Raw genomic sequence first — 15,323 nt, 5'->3', positions numbered from 1 at the left:
CTCAGGCTCCGCCCCCGGCCCCGCCTCCTGCTCGCTCGAGGAGGAGTCCGAATCACTTCGGCTTTTTCCGGAACGCTTCGGCCGCTTCCGGCCCCCGCCCCGCTTCGCCCGGCCGAACGGAGCGCGCGGCCTCTGCCTCAGCGGCTCCTGGGCTCTGGCCGAAAGGAGCCCTCTCCGGTTGCGGCGCGCAAGGCCGCACAGGCCCTGCCGGAAGAGGCTCGAGTTTGCGCTGGAGATCGAACGCGGACGAGCGCGTCGTATTCTCCTGCCGGCCCCTGCGACCGCGCGGACCCCTCCGGCTTTCGGCTTTTTCCGGAGGCGCTCGGGCCCGGTTTCGGCTCTTTCCGGAGGCGCTCCTCCGACTCCCGCCTCCCCGCTCTCTGCGTTTCGATTGCTTCCGGCTTGGGGCGCGGCTCGCGAGAGGAACCGAGGGCGCCGACTGGTAGGCCGCGGAATGCCGCGCCGCCGTGGAGCCTGCCCGGGGGCGGGGCTTTTGTGCGCCTGTGCGGGCCGCCCCGCGAGGTCGAGCCGTACCTAAGTTACGCCTGCGCTGGAGCTGGTGAACTGGGACCCCGGGCTACTGCGCTGGCGCAAAGCCGGGCTAACCAATGGGGAGAGAGGGCGAAGGCTACCCCTCCTTCCTCTCCGCCCTCACTCGCCAGTACGCACGCGCACTTTATTCCTCTAAAGCCGACTGGTCCCGGGCCAGTTAAGACTGTTACCGCGTTCTCCTTCCCTTTGCGGTTGCCTTAGAAACGAAGGACCCGCTGGAGCGGCGCCTGCGCTATGGCCTCGCGGACGGCCAGGCGCTACCTGGAGTGGAGACGGCCTGAGAGCTCGGCTCCACGCCGCCCGGTCCCCACGCCACCCCCACCCCCCAATCTCCCAGCCCTTCTCCCCAAGAGCCAGAAGCGAGGCCAAGGTTATTCCAAATCTGCTGGTTAACTTTTAATTTAAACTCTGTGAATAATTCATTTCTGTTGATCCCGGGCGCCCCAGGGAGCTGCGGGGAGGGAGCGCCCCCCTTCTTGGTCCCCGCCCCCTCCCGGGAAGGGGCGAGGGCTGCCCCCCCACCCCGGGCGCTTGGAGTGGGAGCGGGAGGCCAAGCCCCGGAGACCCAGCGTGGAAAGGACTTATCCAAGGTCTCGCAGAAGGAAACAGGGCTAGGGAAGGGAAGGGAGGAGAGTGGAGTCCTAGCCAGAGCAGTGAGGAGAAGCCGGGACTCTAAATGCACCCGAGCCCGGCCACTGGGGGAGCCCCTGCAGAACGCCCTGGCATCTCAGCTTGCGTTTGGGACGAGGAGATCCGATTCGGAATCAAGGAACGCAAACCAGGGCCGCGGGGTTGGGAAACTGAGGCTGATAGCATGGAAGATAATATATACATACAGATACACTGGCTCCCCGAGAGGAGCCAGCAAGACCCACCCTCACCCCCTGGAACATCATATAAACGCACCGCTTATGCGGGGACACACACACACACACACACATCCTTGCTGGGGGAGAGGGTGCTGAAGGGAGGAAAGGGAGGGGCAGAATCCCACCCAAGATCTGGGCCTTTGTGGGGCTCCTTGAGGGCCACCATTAAGGGGCCCGGGCGGGCAAGGTACAGTGGTAAATGACCTATCGGTCCTGGGACAGAAGAACCATTTTGGGCCATAAGGGGTTCCCTGGTGAGAAGGGGTGGACAGGAGCCCCGTGAGAGCGTAGGACACGAGCCAGCCGCTGCCTCTGGAGGACACCTCAAGAGCACAGGGAACAGGATTGTCGCTTGAAAAACCCGCTTCGAGGGGAAGCAGAGTCATGGAGTGGGAGCCGGAGGGGCCGCTTGAAGCAGCCAAATGGGAAGAGGAGGCAGCACCTGAAGGCTAACAGCTGGGGGGTGAGGGGGTGGGTCCAGGCGGGAGAAACGTGATGGTCCATGTGGGATCTCTCCACCAACGGACGGGGATAGGCCCCAGCTGCCTTGGGCATCCAGGCCCAAGAGCCTCGAGGCTGAGGATGCAGGACGGAGGGGACAGAAGGCAGGTGACAGATGGCAGCTGGCTCTGGGAGAATCTGGGGACAGGAATTGGGATCACCGCTTGAAGCGGTACGTGATGGGCAGCAGCAACTTGCTTTTCTTGAGAGCCTGCACCTTCTTCAGCGTCTCGTCATCCAGCGCCAGGAAACAGCGGCGGGAGTATTCCAGCAGCCGCTCCTTGGACGGGTCAAACTCGCCAACCTCGGCCAGCTTCTCGGGCGCCACGATGAGCAGCTCGGCGATGGGCGTGGTCAAGGCCACCGTGTTGCGGTCCACCCGGTGGTGCTCAAAGGCCCTTGACATGCTCTTCAGCTTCTGAAAAGTGCCCAAGATCTTCTTGTAGCGGCACAGCACCCCGTCGGCATCCTTCACTGTGAGGCAGGGAGAGGGCAGCTGAGAGCTCCTTCCTTGGAGACACCCCGGGGGGCTGGCTTGGCTTAGGAGTTCCCCAAGAGGGGGTTGGGGCGGTCACCTCAACGGCCACAACTGTGATTTCACCCCTCCCTCACCTAGGATAAATGGGTCCCTCACCGCTCCCTCCCCCGGGATCCCGAGAGGATGGCTCGGCTCTCTCCGCCGCCCATCCCCGTCTCTCCCACCCGACGTGCTGTCAGGATTCTGGGGAAGGAGTCTTGCCCCCATTTACAGATGACGACTGAGTTTATGGGGCTTGACCCTAAAATCCCAAAGTCCCCGAGATGAGATCTGAACCCTGGTATCTAGGCTCCCGGTCTGCCCCTGAGGTCACTTCTCCCAAGTCAGCCATGGCAGGTGCCCTGACTTCTACAAAGCCTTCCAATTCATCATGAGGCCTCCCAGACAGAGGAAGGCAGAATCTGGGAGAGCAAGGAGGGGTGGGGCTGGCAGCCCCCCGGCCGCCTGAGGCGGGGAGCAAAGCATCGACTGCCCTGAGCTGGGGTCCCGAAGCCAGCCACTGGAGGAACACGGGCGGTCCTGCCACCCAGAGGGTGAAGGGAACCTGGGCCAGGCCCTCCGCCGAGTGCTTCCCCGATAGGGCTTATCTGAATCTCCCTTTATTCCCCATTCTGCAGCCGAGCCATCGGAGGTGACGTGATTTGCCCACGGTTCTGAGGCTGGACTTGAATTCAGGTCTGCCCACCCCTAGGCCCGGCACCGTTCCCTGTGCCAACTGGTCGCCCAGAGCTCAGAAAAGAGAGGGCCGGACAGCCGGACGCCAGGATCTCAGGGAGGGCAGACGGACGCATCCGCCAGAAAACCCCGTCCATTCTCCCCCCATCATCCCTCCTTTGTCCTCCCACACTCACCCCTCTGCCTCTCCCGGGCCTTGGGCTTCCCAAATCTCCTGCGGCCAGCGCCCCCCTTCTGCTTCTGGCGCTTCCTCTCGGCAGAGCCCCCCTCCTCCGAGCAGCCGCTGAGGGAGGAGGCCCCTGACTCCGGGTCGGAGGCCTCCCCTCCACCACGGCCGTCCGTGCCCTCTGCCCGCCGGGGGCCGGGTTTGCCCCGGCAGTGGTCCTCTGGAGATGGGAAAGAGACAAGGAGAGAGATGGCTCTCTCCCAAAGGGCGGTGGGGGAGGAGCCGAGCCTCCGCCGGCCGGAGCCCCTGCCTGCCCACTACCTGCGTCCATGCGGGCCGAGGAGATGAACTTGTCCAGCTGGCAGCGCAGGAAGTCCCGCTCTTCCTCCAGGTCCTCGATCCGCTTCTGCAGCCAGGAGTTCCGCTCCAAGGCCATGTGCAGCTGGGTTTTCACGCTATTCATCAGCGCCAGGGTGGGGGATGTGGGCTCCGGGGGCTCTGGGGGGAAGGGCCCAGAGAGGGTGAGAAGGGCAAGGCTCCGGCGTGGGGCCCTCCGCCCCCCTCCCCCAGCCCTCAGTCTCACCCTCGAAGCTGCCTGGGGCGGACTCAAGCCGTAGAAGATCTGGGGGGACTCTAGAGGAGGGGTCTCGTTGAATGGGATGGAGATCTCAAAGCTCTCCTCATCCTTCTTCACTGGAAGGGAAGGGGAGGGAAGGTGGGATCGGGAAAGGAGGCTTCCGTCCTCCCGACATCTCGGGCGCTGCCTCCTCCCCCTCCCCAACCTCGGGCCCGGGACGCCAAAATGGCACCCCCGCCACCTCCCCGCGCGCCGCCGGTGGTGGGGTCCCGGGGGGAGGAAGGGGCTGCTCACTTGTCCGCCTCCGGCCGTTTCGCTCGTTCATGACGCAGCCTCGGCCGGACCCTGGCTTCCCGGCGCCTCAGGGGCACTGGATGAGAGACCAGCCACAGGTGAGCTGGGGGAAGGGGAGGGGCGGGGGCACGGAGAGCGGCCCGGGCCGGAGTGGAACACCTGGGACAGCGGGGAGCGATGGACAGTCCCCACGCCAGCGCGGGCATCCCTCCTCCCCCGCAGCCCCGATGCTCCACGCAACCCGCCCGCACACGCGTGGACCTCCGGTCCCCATTGTCCGATGGTACTGGAGCCGCCAGCGCATGCGCCTTGGCAGGGGAGGGGGAAGGGGTGCGTCTCGCGTGGGGCCCCCCTCCGCCCCCGCCCTTTGTCCCACGGGGCCCCCCTGGCTCGCATCGAGGTTGGGGACTCAAGATTGGGCTAAAGGTCCGGCCGATCTCCCCTCTTCCTTATACCTTCCCACACACACACACACACACACACACACACACCCCGCCCACGGTCCCACGCTCACCCACCCGCGCGGCGCGGACTCCGGCCCCGGGAGCAGTGGCGGCGCCCATGCCCAGCTCCGGGGATCGTCTGCAAAGTGCCACCGGCGCGGGGGGCGGAGGAAAGCTCCCCCCACCCAGCCCACGCCACGCCGCCTTCCCCCCCCGCGCGCGATCGGAGCGTGATCACGCCCCCGCACCGGGCGGAGCCAGCCACGCGTGCCCAGAGGCTAGCGCCCTCCTTGGGACCTGGGGGGCGGGTCTCGTGGGGCGCCACGGGAGGGACTTGCGCCACGGAACGAGTTGGGCACTTGTGTGACGGGCCCTAGCGGCCTCCGCTCCAAAGCGCCTCCCTCCAACCCAGGGGCTGCGGCGACTGCCCAGGGCGGGCAGGGACCTTCGGCAAATTCCTGAAGCCGTGACCTCCCGAAAGGACGGGGGAGTGGAGGGGGAAGGGAGGGAGGAGCCGTAGCCAGGGGCCGCAGGAAAATTCTGGGACTCCATGAAACGTCCAGATATCTCACATCCCCTCCCTACTTCTCTCCAAATGGGCTTTAGGGTTCTGGTGGTTGCGACCCAACCTCGGAGCTTTATGTCCATCTCCCCCATTTTACAGACGAGAAACTGAGGCCCAGAAAGGGGAGGAGACTTGTCTCAAGGTCATAGGGCACACAATCGCCTTACTGGCGACATGGGAACCCCAACTCCAGAGGTGGCGCCTTTCACTGCCCCATCCTACCTCAAGCCCCGCAGGTGGGTCCATCTAAGCCCCAAGAGGTTCGCCCTTGTCCCCGGGCTGCGCCGCTCTCTCCCTCCCAGGGCGCCACTGGCCCACTTACTGATGGGGCACCCCCTCCCCCCCAGCCCTGGACCCGTGACCCACTCAGCGGCACATTTCTGGAAGGGGAGCCTGCGTCTGTTCCCCTCCACCCCGTTGTGTCATTAGGCCCAGAGCATAGTGTGTGGCCTGGAGGGAGCACCTACTAAATGCACGTTCCCTTGTTCTTTTATTCCAAAATAGAGAGATGTGACTATCTGGGGGATGGAGTTTTGAACCCCAATTCCGACTCCAAATCCAGCGGTCAAAGAGCTGCCCCCAGGGAAGAGCTCGGGAAAGCTATTAAGGCAGCTTGAACCCAGCCCCGAAGCCCGTCCCAAACGTCCACCAAAGAGGCTTACCCACACAGAAGGATGAACTTTAGATCTGGCCCAACCCCCTCCCCAATTCTTCCATTCACTAGCATCCTATCCACTGGAAGCCCTCAGGTTAAAGCCGGGGGAAAGAGGAGCCCTTCCCAAGGAGCAGAGCCAGGAGGGCCCCACAGCGGGGCTGCCGAGGGGCTCGGGAGGGACCACCCATCAGAAAGATTTGGTCAAACACCAATCTCGAGTCTCCTCACTGAAAACTCTTTGCATTTATTCTGCTCATTGGTTTACAGCCCTTCGGGTCCGGATGGGGCCTTTCCCACCACAAGGCCCGGCCTACAAAAAGAGAGGAGACATCCCCATCTGCCCCCAGGGCAGTTCTAGGGGATCCCCAGCTGCTTTGGGACCTGGCAGCCCAGAGCTCTCCCAGGTGGGAGTGGGGATGGGATGGAGGCTCCCCTAGCTCTTCAGCCCCTCCACAAATGGCCACCAGAAGACCTACAGCCAAGTGGGGCGGCTGCTCAGATTCTTCCCACACGCCAAGTACTTCCTCTGAGAAAGGAAGGGCCGGCCACCCCCTCGAAGAGGCGCCTCCGAGGCCGGGAGCTGCGCCCGTGTCCAGCAAGCTGGAGCTGGAAGGGACTTTAGAGGTCACCTTAGTCCAAGGCCCTCATGGCAGAAGGGAGGAAAGTGGCCCGGAGCCAGGATTCCAGCCTCGGAGCTCTCGGTTGGTCTCCGTGCAGAGGTCCCGCCCCTCGGCCCTGAACTTGAGGGGGATTATCCGGGCCCCAGCTCTCTGGTCCTTTCCCCTGGTAGGGGCCCCCGCGGGGACACAGCCAGGCTTTGCAGACCCCTGTCACGGATGCTTCCTCCGAGTGTGTCTCTGCAGGGTATTTCTCTCACTGAAGCGCCGAGGGCAGTGAGGGCACTGGAAGGGTCGCTCGCCCGAGTGGACTCGGCTGTGCTGGGCCAGCTCCCCCGCGTCCCGGAATCTTCGGGGACACAGGGGACAGGCGTGGGGCCGGCCGCCCCCGACCCTGTGTGTGGACCGGTGGCGGGCCAGGTGGCTGGCGCGCTTGAAGGCTTTCCCGCAGACCGCGCAGATGAAGGGCTTGAGCTCCGAGTGGGAGACGCTGTGTCTCTGAAGGTAGGACAAGTACTCGAAGACTCGGGAACACACGGGGCAGCTGTAGCACTTTCGGGAGCTGGAGCCCACCGCCACCTCCCCCGTGGGGGTCTCGGCCTCCTCTTCCACCAGCACCGTGTAGGGAACACCCTGCGTGTCAATGAGGAGGTATCGGCCCAGCCTGGGCGGCTGTCCGGGAGCCTCGGGGGTGGACGAGGGGCCCGGTTCTGGGGAGGGAGACGCCTGGGGGGGAGGAGGTTCCATGGCCATCGCCCAGGAGGATGGCAAGGGCTAGCGGCAGCTACATCCGCAGAAGGAGGACCTGCAGAGAGAGAATGGCCGTCCGTCTCAGGGCCCCCTCGGCCTCCTCATGTCTTCTGGGCCCTTCCTTCTGCAGGGGACTTGAGTCAGCCTGGCCCTGGTCCTCCCCCCACCCCCCCTACTCTGGACTCCCCCTCCCCGGGGCCTTGCTGGCTTAGGACCAGAGGGACCAGACGTTCATCTGGCTCAGTCCCCCTGACCTTCAGACGAGGACACCGGGACCCAGAGATGGTAAGGATTCTCTCCAAGGTCCCACAGCGTTTAGCCCAGGGGCAATGGGAACCAACCTAGGGAGCCTGAACTCCCCAGAGCCAATCACCCCTCCTCCCCCAGCGCCTCCCTGCCCTGCCCCCTTCCAACCCTAGCAGGGCCTCTACTCTCACACCTGGACATGCCCCTCACCTGCCTAATGAGGGTCCGAGGGTTCGTTCTCCTTTATACCCCCTCCCCAGCCCCGACCCTCTCAACCCTGTACTTTCCTAGCCTGCCCCTTCACCCCAAGTTCTCTCTATCCCCTAGGGTCCCCTCCCCCACAGCTCTTAGCCCCGCCCCTTCGTCCCCAGGGTTCCCCTCCCCCAGATCTCCCTAGCCCCACCCCCTCTATCCCCAGGGCTCCCCTTCTTAGCCCCGCCCCCTCTGTCCCTAGGGTTCCCCTTCTTAGCCCCGCCCCCTCCACCCCCAGGGCTCCCCTTTTAGTCCCTCCCCCTTTGTCCCCCAGGGCTCCCCTGCCCCAGCCCTCCCTAACCCCGCCCCCTTCCTCCCCCAGGGCTCCCCTCTTTAGTCCCGCCTTCTCTATCCCTCAAGACCCCCCTCCCCCAGGGCTCCTCGGCCCCGCCCCTCTCTACCCCACCCCGGCTCCTTCCTTCCCCCCATTGGCCCCTCTAGGCCCGCCCGCCTTCTCGATGCCCGGCGCCCTACTCGGTGCAGCGGCCCTAGGCCGGGGTCCGAGGTCCAGACCTGGCCGCCCCCCCCGGGTCTGGCGGCGTCAGGGGGATGGGAGGGGGCGCGGATGAACGAGGGGGGCGGCGGGAGGGAGCTAGCGAGGGGGCGGGGCGCGGGCTACCGGAAGAGCTCCGGCCGGAAGCCGCGTCCGCGGGAGGAAGGTTCCGAGGGCCCGGGAGGGTCTCTCCCACCTCCCGCACCCCGCACCGTGCGCCTGCGCGCTTTGGTCCCGCCCGCAAACCGATGACGTCAAGCCCAGGAGCGTTAGTTGTGAGGAGGCAAACTTGGGACTAGGGTCCCCCTCCTCGCGAGGATTCGGGGGGCTGAGAGGTCCCGCGGCCAAACGCCTTAGCTGACCAGACTCCTCCCCAGATTCTGCCGCCTCCCCTCGCCCCTGACCTAAGGCTGGCCGGGGCCTCCAGATGGTGCAGTCCCGGCACGGGCGCCAAGCCCCGCCTCGGGCCGCCGCCGCCCGGGGCAGGAAACGGGGCTCGGCTCCCCCCGGCCCCGGCAGCCCCCAGGCTGGCGCAGGGCTCCCCGAGGCCGTCCCGCGGACCGCAGCCTCGAGCTGGGAGCCGGACCTTCTGCGGCCCTGCCGGCCCTCGGCTCCTGGCCCGGCGCGCCCTCCAACACGGGGTACAGCCAATGGCACCGGCCCAGAGGCCGAAGGGTCTGGCTTGGGGAGAGGCCGCTCTGGACAGGGGCCTCCGGGGCCTGGACACAAAGCTGGCCCTGGGACAGCCGCGAGACAGACGGCTTAATGTCTCCCCGAGACCTGCCTTCCTTACACCCTCACCTGCCTGCATAGCTCTGCTCAGGGGGATTCCAGGGCTCCCCCAGAAGTCCCCCAAGATCAGAGCCTTTGTCTGCGCCGTCACCCAGAGCTTCCCCTCAGTCCCAAGGGCACTCTCTCCTCCCTAGGCCCCCTACTCTGCCCCCTGCCCACCCTGTACTTTCTTAGAGTTTCTGCTGTGTCCCTTCCAAACTCCGCCTCCCCCCCAAACCTTCCTCATCGTGTCTCCTTCTCTGTGCAGCCCATCTCCAGGATGTTCTCCCATAGGCCGGGGGTCCCGAGGCGTGAAGAGTACTCTTGCTAAGTGCCAGGGGGGAGCAGCCGGCCTGGATAGCAGAGGAGGAAGCTGAGACACCCCCCACCCCACCCCCAATTCAAACTCGGCCTTCTTTTCCTTCTGCTCCCATGGAGCCCCGGCTCTCTCAGCTCCTGTGCTTCTTGGGTCCTACCCCTACTCCATTCTACACCTGATCCAGCTCTGTGTGCGAGGAGCTGGCCTCTCCCTTGGGTGTCCCCACCCTCTGTCCCGCTAAATCCATCGTCTAGCTAACCGGCCTGCCCAACTTGGATGGCTTTCTGCCTAAATGGCCTGCCCAGCTTTCTATTCCCGCAGTGGCTACTCAGCTCCTACGAGAAAGACCTTTGTGGTTAAATCCTTCCCACCCCCAAGGGATTCCTCCCCTAATTCACAAGTATAATGCCGGCTCAGGTAGTATCTCCCCAGTTTCCTGTCTGGGGTCTCCCTATCCTCTCTTCTCTCTGCCCACTGCTTTGTTCCCCCGCTCCCCTTGTTTTATCCTGGTCTCTCCATCCTTGCCAGAGCCTGAGGAAGGCTCCAAAACTCCTGTCTCCCCCACTAGCCTCTCTCCTGATTGCCTAGAATGTTCCCTGCCTGCCCCCTCGCCCACGATAGAAGCTGGAGGGGAATCCACTGGTTTGCAGCCCTAGCTTCCTTTCCGGGAGCCTGCCCAAAGGGTTCCTGGGCCTGCCACTGAGCAGAATGTGGAGTCTCTCCCAGTTAGAACTCTGGAAGAGTAACCCGGGGAATTCTGGGTGACTTTTAAAATTTTAATAGTATTTTATTTTTCCTAATACATGCAAAGATAGTTTTCAACATTCGCCTTTGCCGAACCTTCCTCCCCTTCCCCAAGACAGCAAGCAGTCCCTTATAGGTTAAACCCGTGCAGTTCTTCCAAACAAACACTTCTATATTGCTAATGGGGAGCTTCCAGTTAAGCACTGGGAATCAATAATCAGTATTTATTAAATACGAGGCATTTTGCTCGACGATAGTGAACCTTTCAAAGCTTTTCCATCCAACTCCACGCTCTGGATCATCTTAGAAGAACATAGAACTTGAAGATGGAAGGCCTTAGAGAGCGAGCCCGATCCTTTCTTTTTACAGAAGCGGAAGGTAGAAAGCAGCCCTGTAAAAGACTCAGCAGCCTTCACACCAGAAGTACTAGTTTTCCCTGCACGTCCCTTCACCCCATTGCCAGAGTTAGATCGGTGGAGTTCGGTGTTTTGGACGCTCTGCTGGAAAGTGTCAGAGAGCACAAGTTAATATTGATTCCTAAATGGAAGCCTACAGAGCCTTTGGGCTGACCTCATTGTTGTATGACTGGGAAACCTGCACCAGCCACCAGCACATCGGGAAACTGAATCGCTGCCATGGAATTGTCTTAGGAAGATTCTGGAGATCCCCTGGCAGCCTAAGGTCCCAGACACTGAGGTCTTCTCTTGAGCTAAACTGCCAAGTGTTCCCACTCTACTGTAGAGGGCCCAGCTCTGTTGGGCTGGTCACAGTGTTCTATTGCCAAGTGTGTATTTGCCAAACAAATTTATTTTATGGAGAAATCTCACAGGGCAAACGCTCACGAGATGGGCAGAAAAAAACAATACAAGGACACTGTCGCTCTGAAGAACGTTAGAATCAATTGTATGACATGGGAAAGCCCGGCGTGGAACCGCCCAGCATAGCGTACCCTTAACAGAGAAGGTACTGTGCTCCACAAGCAAAGTAGAATTCATTTAGCTTAGAAGAAATGTAAGATACACAAAAGTAGAGAAGCCCCCCTGCCCCACAAGTGTTCATAGGGACTATTTGTGTCCGCCCTGTGGCCAAGCATTCCAAGCTTGTCTGATCAGCCACAGTTGGACAACAGCAATTTGGTTCTAACATAGTGAGATCATTTTGGTCCTCTTCGAGAACAAAGGACAACAAGAAGTGGAAACTGAGGCATAGAGTATGGTTGGCCTGAGGTCCCACAACCAGGACAGGCCTTAGATTCTGAATTGGTGCTCTTTTCATTTGTACATAACTCTTTGAGGGCAGAAAGTTGTTAGGATTATTACAAGGTATTAAGTCAATGGAATTGATAGACAATAGTTATCTAATTTAGCATGGTTCAGTATGATTGATTTCATGCTACAAGGAGATATTACGGGCCAGAACTTGAAACAAGGCACTAAGTGGAATTGAGGAAACAGTGGTTAAATGTTTAAAGTGGTTAAACAAATAACGGTTTCCTAGTGATATAATGATTGGTATATACGCAGTGTGGGGCATATAAGCAAGAAGCTCTCAGGGCCAGAAGGGACAAGCACACTAGAAGTTCTTGCAGCCTCAGCCAGGACTCAATTGGGGAGATTCAGAAGCCAGAGAAGGCAGTCAGGGAGAATGAGGGAAGACCAGAGAAGTGGTGGCAGGCTGAAACCAAGACACATTCAGGAGGACCTCAAGAAGCTGGCAGAAGCAGAGAAGACAAAGCTTTGGCAGCAGAAGCTTAAACTCTCGGAACCAAGGAGAGAGAGATAGGCCTCTAAGAAAGCTAACTGGGTCACAGGAAAGGAGACAAGACTTGGAAAGAGACACTAAAAGATTTGGACTTTAATACCTGGCTGCATTTGGGGTGATTGCTGAAATGAAATGAAGGCTGCCTCCAGAGACCCCAAGAAACCTGCTCCCAGGTAATATTACATTTCAGAGAAGAATATTACACAAAGTGTCTTTGCTTTTGTATTTGCATTCTGACACATAGTATGTGCTGGATAAATGCGCTTTCATCCATTCTTTCTGAGTGTGGCATTATGGTTACATCATTTCTGTATTCACAAATGTTTCAGTGGCATTCCGTGACTTACAAGGTAAAATATAAATCCCTGTTCCTGACATTTGAGGCTCCCTACAATCAGTATATGAGTTCCCCACCTTTATTTCAATGTAGCTCTCCTCACATCTTGTAGACTCAGTCAAATTAGGCAACTGGTGCTTTCTTCCATTGTCCATCATGTCTAGTGTTATTTCCATGCTTTGATTTCGTGTCATCCCTCAATTAAAATCAGTCCAATGAGTATTAAGTACTCATGGTACTTATGTACCCCGCAGTTTGCTGTATGCTGGAGCTGGGGATGTATAGCCAAAAACAAGGAATCCTTGCTTTCAAGGAACTTTTTCCCATGATCTGTCTATGGACGGGTAATGGGAAAGAAAATCTTGATTCAGTCAGATGCTCTGAATCCTGAAGCTGTTACTTATCAATGCCTTCAAAGAAATCATGTAACCTCTCTAAAACACACAAAACGAGTGTCCCGGCAGACGACCTCTAAAAGCCCCTTCTAGCTCTACATCCATGATCCTTGATCCCAAGATTGTCCTTTCGCTCTTCCTTCAGAACTCAGAACACAGCCCACCTCCCCCTTCTTTGCTCCCATCAACTTAAAAAGCCTCCTCCCACCTCAGCTGGACTGACCTCTCTGACTTTTCTTCCCTTCTGGTCACTCCTTACCCAACTTGTCCGTCTCCCCTCCAAGTTTCTCTGCTTTCCCCCTCCATTCAACCGTGAGTTTTTTGAGGGCGGGGATGATGTTCATGCTGAGGTTGAGTCCTCCAGGGTCCCTCAAGCCCCTCCTAATCGTCCCCGAAGTCTCCTTCCTCCTCCCTCCTCTCCCCCATCCCCTAGCTATATTAATCTTTAAAGGCTCTCCTTGTCCTAAGGTAGGACAGCAGCCATTTCTCCCGTTTACTTTGAAGCCAGGATCTCTGTGCCCCACCCTCTCTGTTCTCCACCCACCCCCCTCCCATCCTCTCTATCCTCCTCTCCTCTCTATGATCCCTAGCGGGAGTGTCGCTCAGCCTCCAGGCTAAGCTGTTCCGGTACTCGCCCATACCGTGTAAATACAGTTGCTTCTGGAGGATCCGCTGCTGGAGGGGGAATCGGGTGGCGGGACATTCCTGGACACTCCCAGAAAGTGGGGGTAACCGACGTCCTCGAGAGCAAGATTCCCGGCTTTCTTTGGGTTTAGAGATCAGGATTTGACCTGCCTCACCCTCCACCTCACAGCAGATTAAATTGAGACCGCAGACCCAGACAGGGTGCTGGTAGTGATCTCAGAGATTAGCCCTATTTCCTCTCCCTTATCATTTTACAAATAAGGAAACTGAGGCATCAATAGACTGGAATTTCCCAGAAGGAAGGAGCTGCCTCACTTTTATGCACCAGTGCCTAATTTATAGTGACATTTAATAAAGGCTTGTTTGATGAATTTGTAAATAAATGAGCCGATGAATAAATGAGCTGATGCTCACAGTCACACGAGTAGAAAATGACAGCTGAGATTTAAGCCTGGTTCATCTTTTGTTCAACTCTTAGAGCAAAGTAGCCTCCACTATGATGTTTCTACAAGAATGGGGTTTTACAGGGATACTAATACATTGTTGGTGGAATTGTGAATACATCCAGCCATTCTGGAGAGCGATTTGGAACTATGCTCAAAAAGTTATCAAACTCTGCATCCCCTTTGATCCAGCAGTGCTACTACTGAGCTTATGTCCCAAAGAGATCTTAAAGAAGGGAAAGGGACCTGTATGTGCAACAATATTTGTGGCAGCCCTCTTTGTAGTGGCCGGAAACTGAGTGGATGCCCATCAATTGGACAATGGCTGAATAAATTGTGGTATAGGAATAATATGGAATATTATTGTTCGGTAAGAAATGACCAACAGGATGATTTCAGAAAGGCCTGGAGATACTTATAGGAACTGATGCTGAGTGAAATGAGCAGGAGCAAGAGATCATTATATAGTTCAACAACAATACTATATGATGATCAATTCTGATGGATCTGGCTATCTTTGGCAATGATATGAACCAAAACAGTTCCAACGGAGCAGTAATGAACTGAACCACTACGCAGAATTCCCAATCCCTCTATTTTTATTCGCCTGCATTTTTGATTTCCTTCACAGGCTAATTGTATACTATTTCAGAGTCTGATTCTTTTTGTACAGCAAAATAACTGTTTGGACATATATATTTATTTTGTATTTAATTTATACTTTAACATGTTTAACATGTATTGGTTGTCCTGCCATCTGGGGGAGGGGGGGAGGGGAAGGAGGGGAAAAATTGGAACGCGAATTGTCAATGCTATAAAATTACCCATGCATATAACTTGTAAATAAAAAGCTATTAAAAAATTTTAATGGGGTTTTATAGACCTCAGATAGCATAATGAGTCAAGGTATTCCATCCCACTTTAGGGCAGCAGCTCTCATGGTTTGGTAGTCCTTGACATCAAGCAGCCTTTGCTCCCGATTCTGCTCTGTGTGAGCAGAGAGAACTCTAGGACTCACCATGGAAAACCAACTTTGAGATTATCAAAGTCCAATAGATTCTTCTTCACATTAGAACATGGAAAGCCAATAATATCGCCAAGCCAGGCTAGCTGAAGCACCCTAAAAGAAAGACAGGAAGCATCATGTACCAGACAAGTCAAACTCCTTGACCGCCATCTTCCCACAGACCCTGATGAGAACAGCATAAGATTCTGAGCCAAAAGCCTCCGCAAGAGCAATGTCCAAACTACAGATCTGCATCCAGCAAAAAGGAAGCCACGGTCCTCATCAAACTGGTCAATAACTGCTGACCAATTCTCATCAGCAGTCATGTAGACACAGGAACCCTGAACTTAGCAGTATCCTATATACTGCAGACTCTCTTTCCAGCCTCCATCTGGAAAAGTAACTCTTATTTTTTTTTGTTTTGTTTTTTTAATCACTTTTTATTGAAAGAACCCATGCCAGGGTAATTTTTTACAACATTATCCCTTGCACTCACTTCTGTTCCGATTTTTCCCCTCCTCCCTCCCTCCACCCCCTCCCCCAAATGGCAAACAGTCCTATATATGTTCAATATGTCGCAGTATATCCTAGATACAATATATGTGTGCAAAACCGAACAGATCTCTCATTGCACAGGGAGAGTTGGGTTCAGAAGGTAGAAATAACTTGGGTAGAAAAGCAAAAATGCAAACAGTTTACATTCATTTCT

General features: G+C 57.6%; 2 protein-coding genes and 1 long non-coding RNA gene across 4 annotated transcripts; 1 reads left to right on the top strand and 2 right to left on the bottom strand.

Annotated features, from left to right (window-relative positions):
- Window positions 1–923: 923 nt before the first annotated feature.
- Window positions 924–4,800, bottom strand: CCDC106 (coiled-coil domain containing 106). Of its 2 annotated transcripts, none has more exons than XM_051990127.1 (5): window positions 4,687–4,800; window positions 4,173–4,248; window positions 3,623–3,994; window positions 3,312–3,521; window positions 924–2,396 (listed from the first exon to the last, which is right to left on the bottom strand). In XM_051990127.1, the coding sequence occupies exons 2-5, from the start codon at window positions 4,201–4,203 to the stop codon at window positions 2,080–2,082; spliced, it is 930 nt and encodes a 309-aa protein (XP_051846087.1). In that variant the 5' UTR covers window positions 4,204–4,248; window positions 4,687–4,800; the 3' UTR covers window positions 924–2,079. The 2 variants fall into 2 exon arrangements, with proteins under 2 accessions (XP_051846087.1, XP_051846086.1); XM_051990126.1 differs by having other exon boundaries at window positions 4,691–4,799.
- A 1,249-nt stretch (window positions 4,801–6,049) lies between these two features.
- On the bottom strand, window positions 6,050–14,373 carry ZNF581 (zinc finger protein 581). Its single transcript, XM_051990128.1, has 2 exons — window positions 12,780–14,373; window positions 6,050–7,257 (listed from the first exon to the last, which is right to left on the bottom strand). The coding sequence occupies exon 2, from the start codon at window positions 7,203–7,205 to the stop codon at window positions 6,666–6,668; it is 540 nt and encodes a 179-aa protein (XP_051846088.1). The 5' UTR covers window positions 7,206–7,257; window positions 12,780–14,373; the 3' UTR covers window positions 6,050–6,665.
- Window positions 7,251–12,066, top strand: LOC127556741 (uncharacterized). Its single transcript, XR_007952503.1, has 2 exons — window positions 7,251–7,487; window positions 9,233–12,066. It is a non-coding gene; the product is annotated as an uncharacterized LOC127556741 (long non-coding RNA).
- Window positions 14,374–15,323: the final 950 nt, after the last annotated feature.

Source organism: Antechinus flavipes, chromosome 3 (assembly GCF_016432865.1).
Source record: "Antechinus flavipes isolate AdamAnt ecotype Samford, QLD, Australia chromosome 3, AdamAnt_v2, whole genome shotgun sequence".
Taxonomy (NCBI): Eukaryota; Metazoa; Chordata; class Mammalia; order Dasyuromorphia; family Dasyuridae; genus Antechinus; species Antechinus flavipes.
Note: the sequence above shows the minus strand (reverse complement) of the source record. Positions and strands in the feature narration are given on the sequence as shown.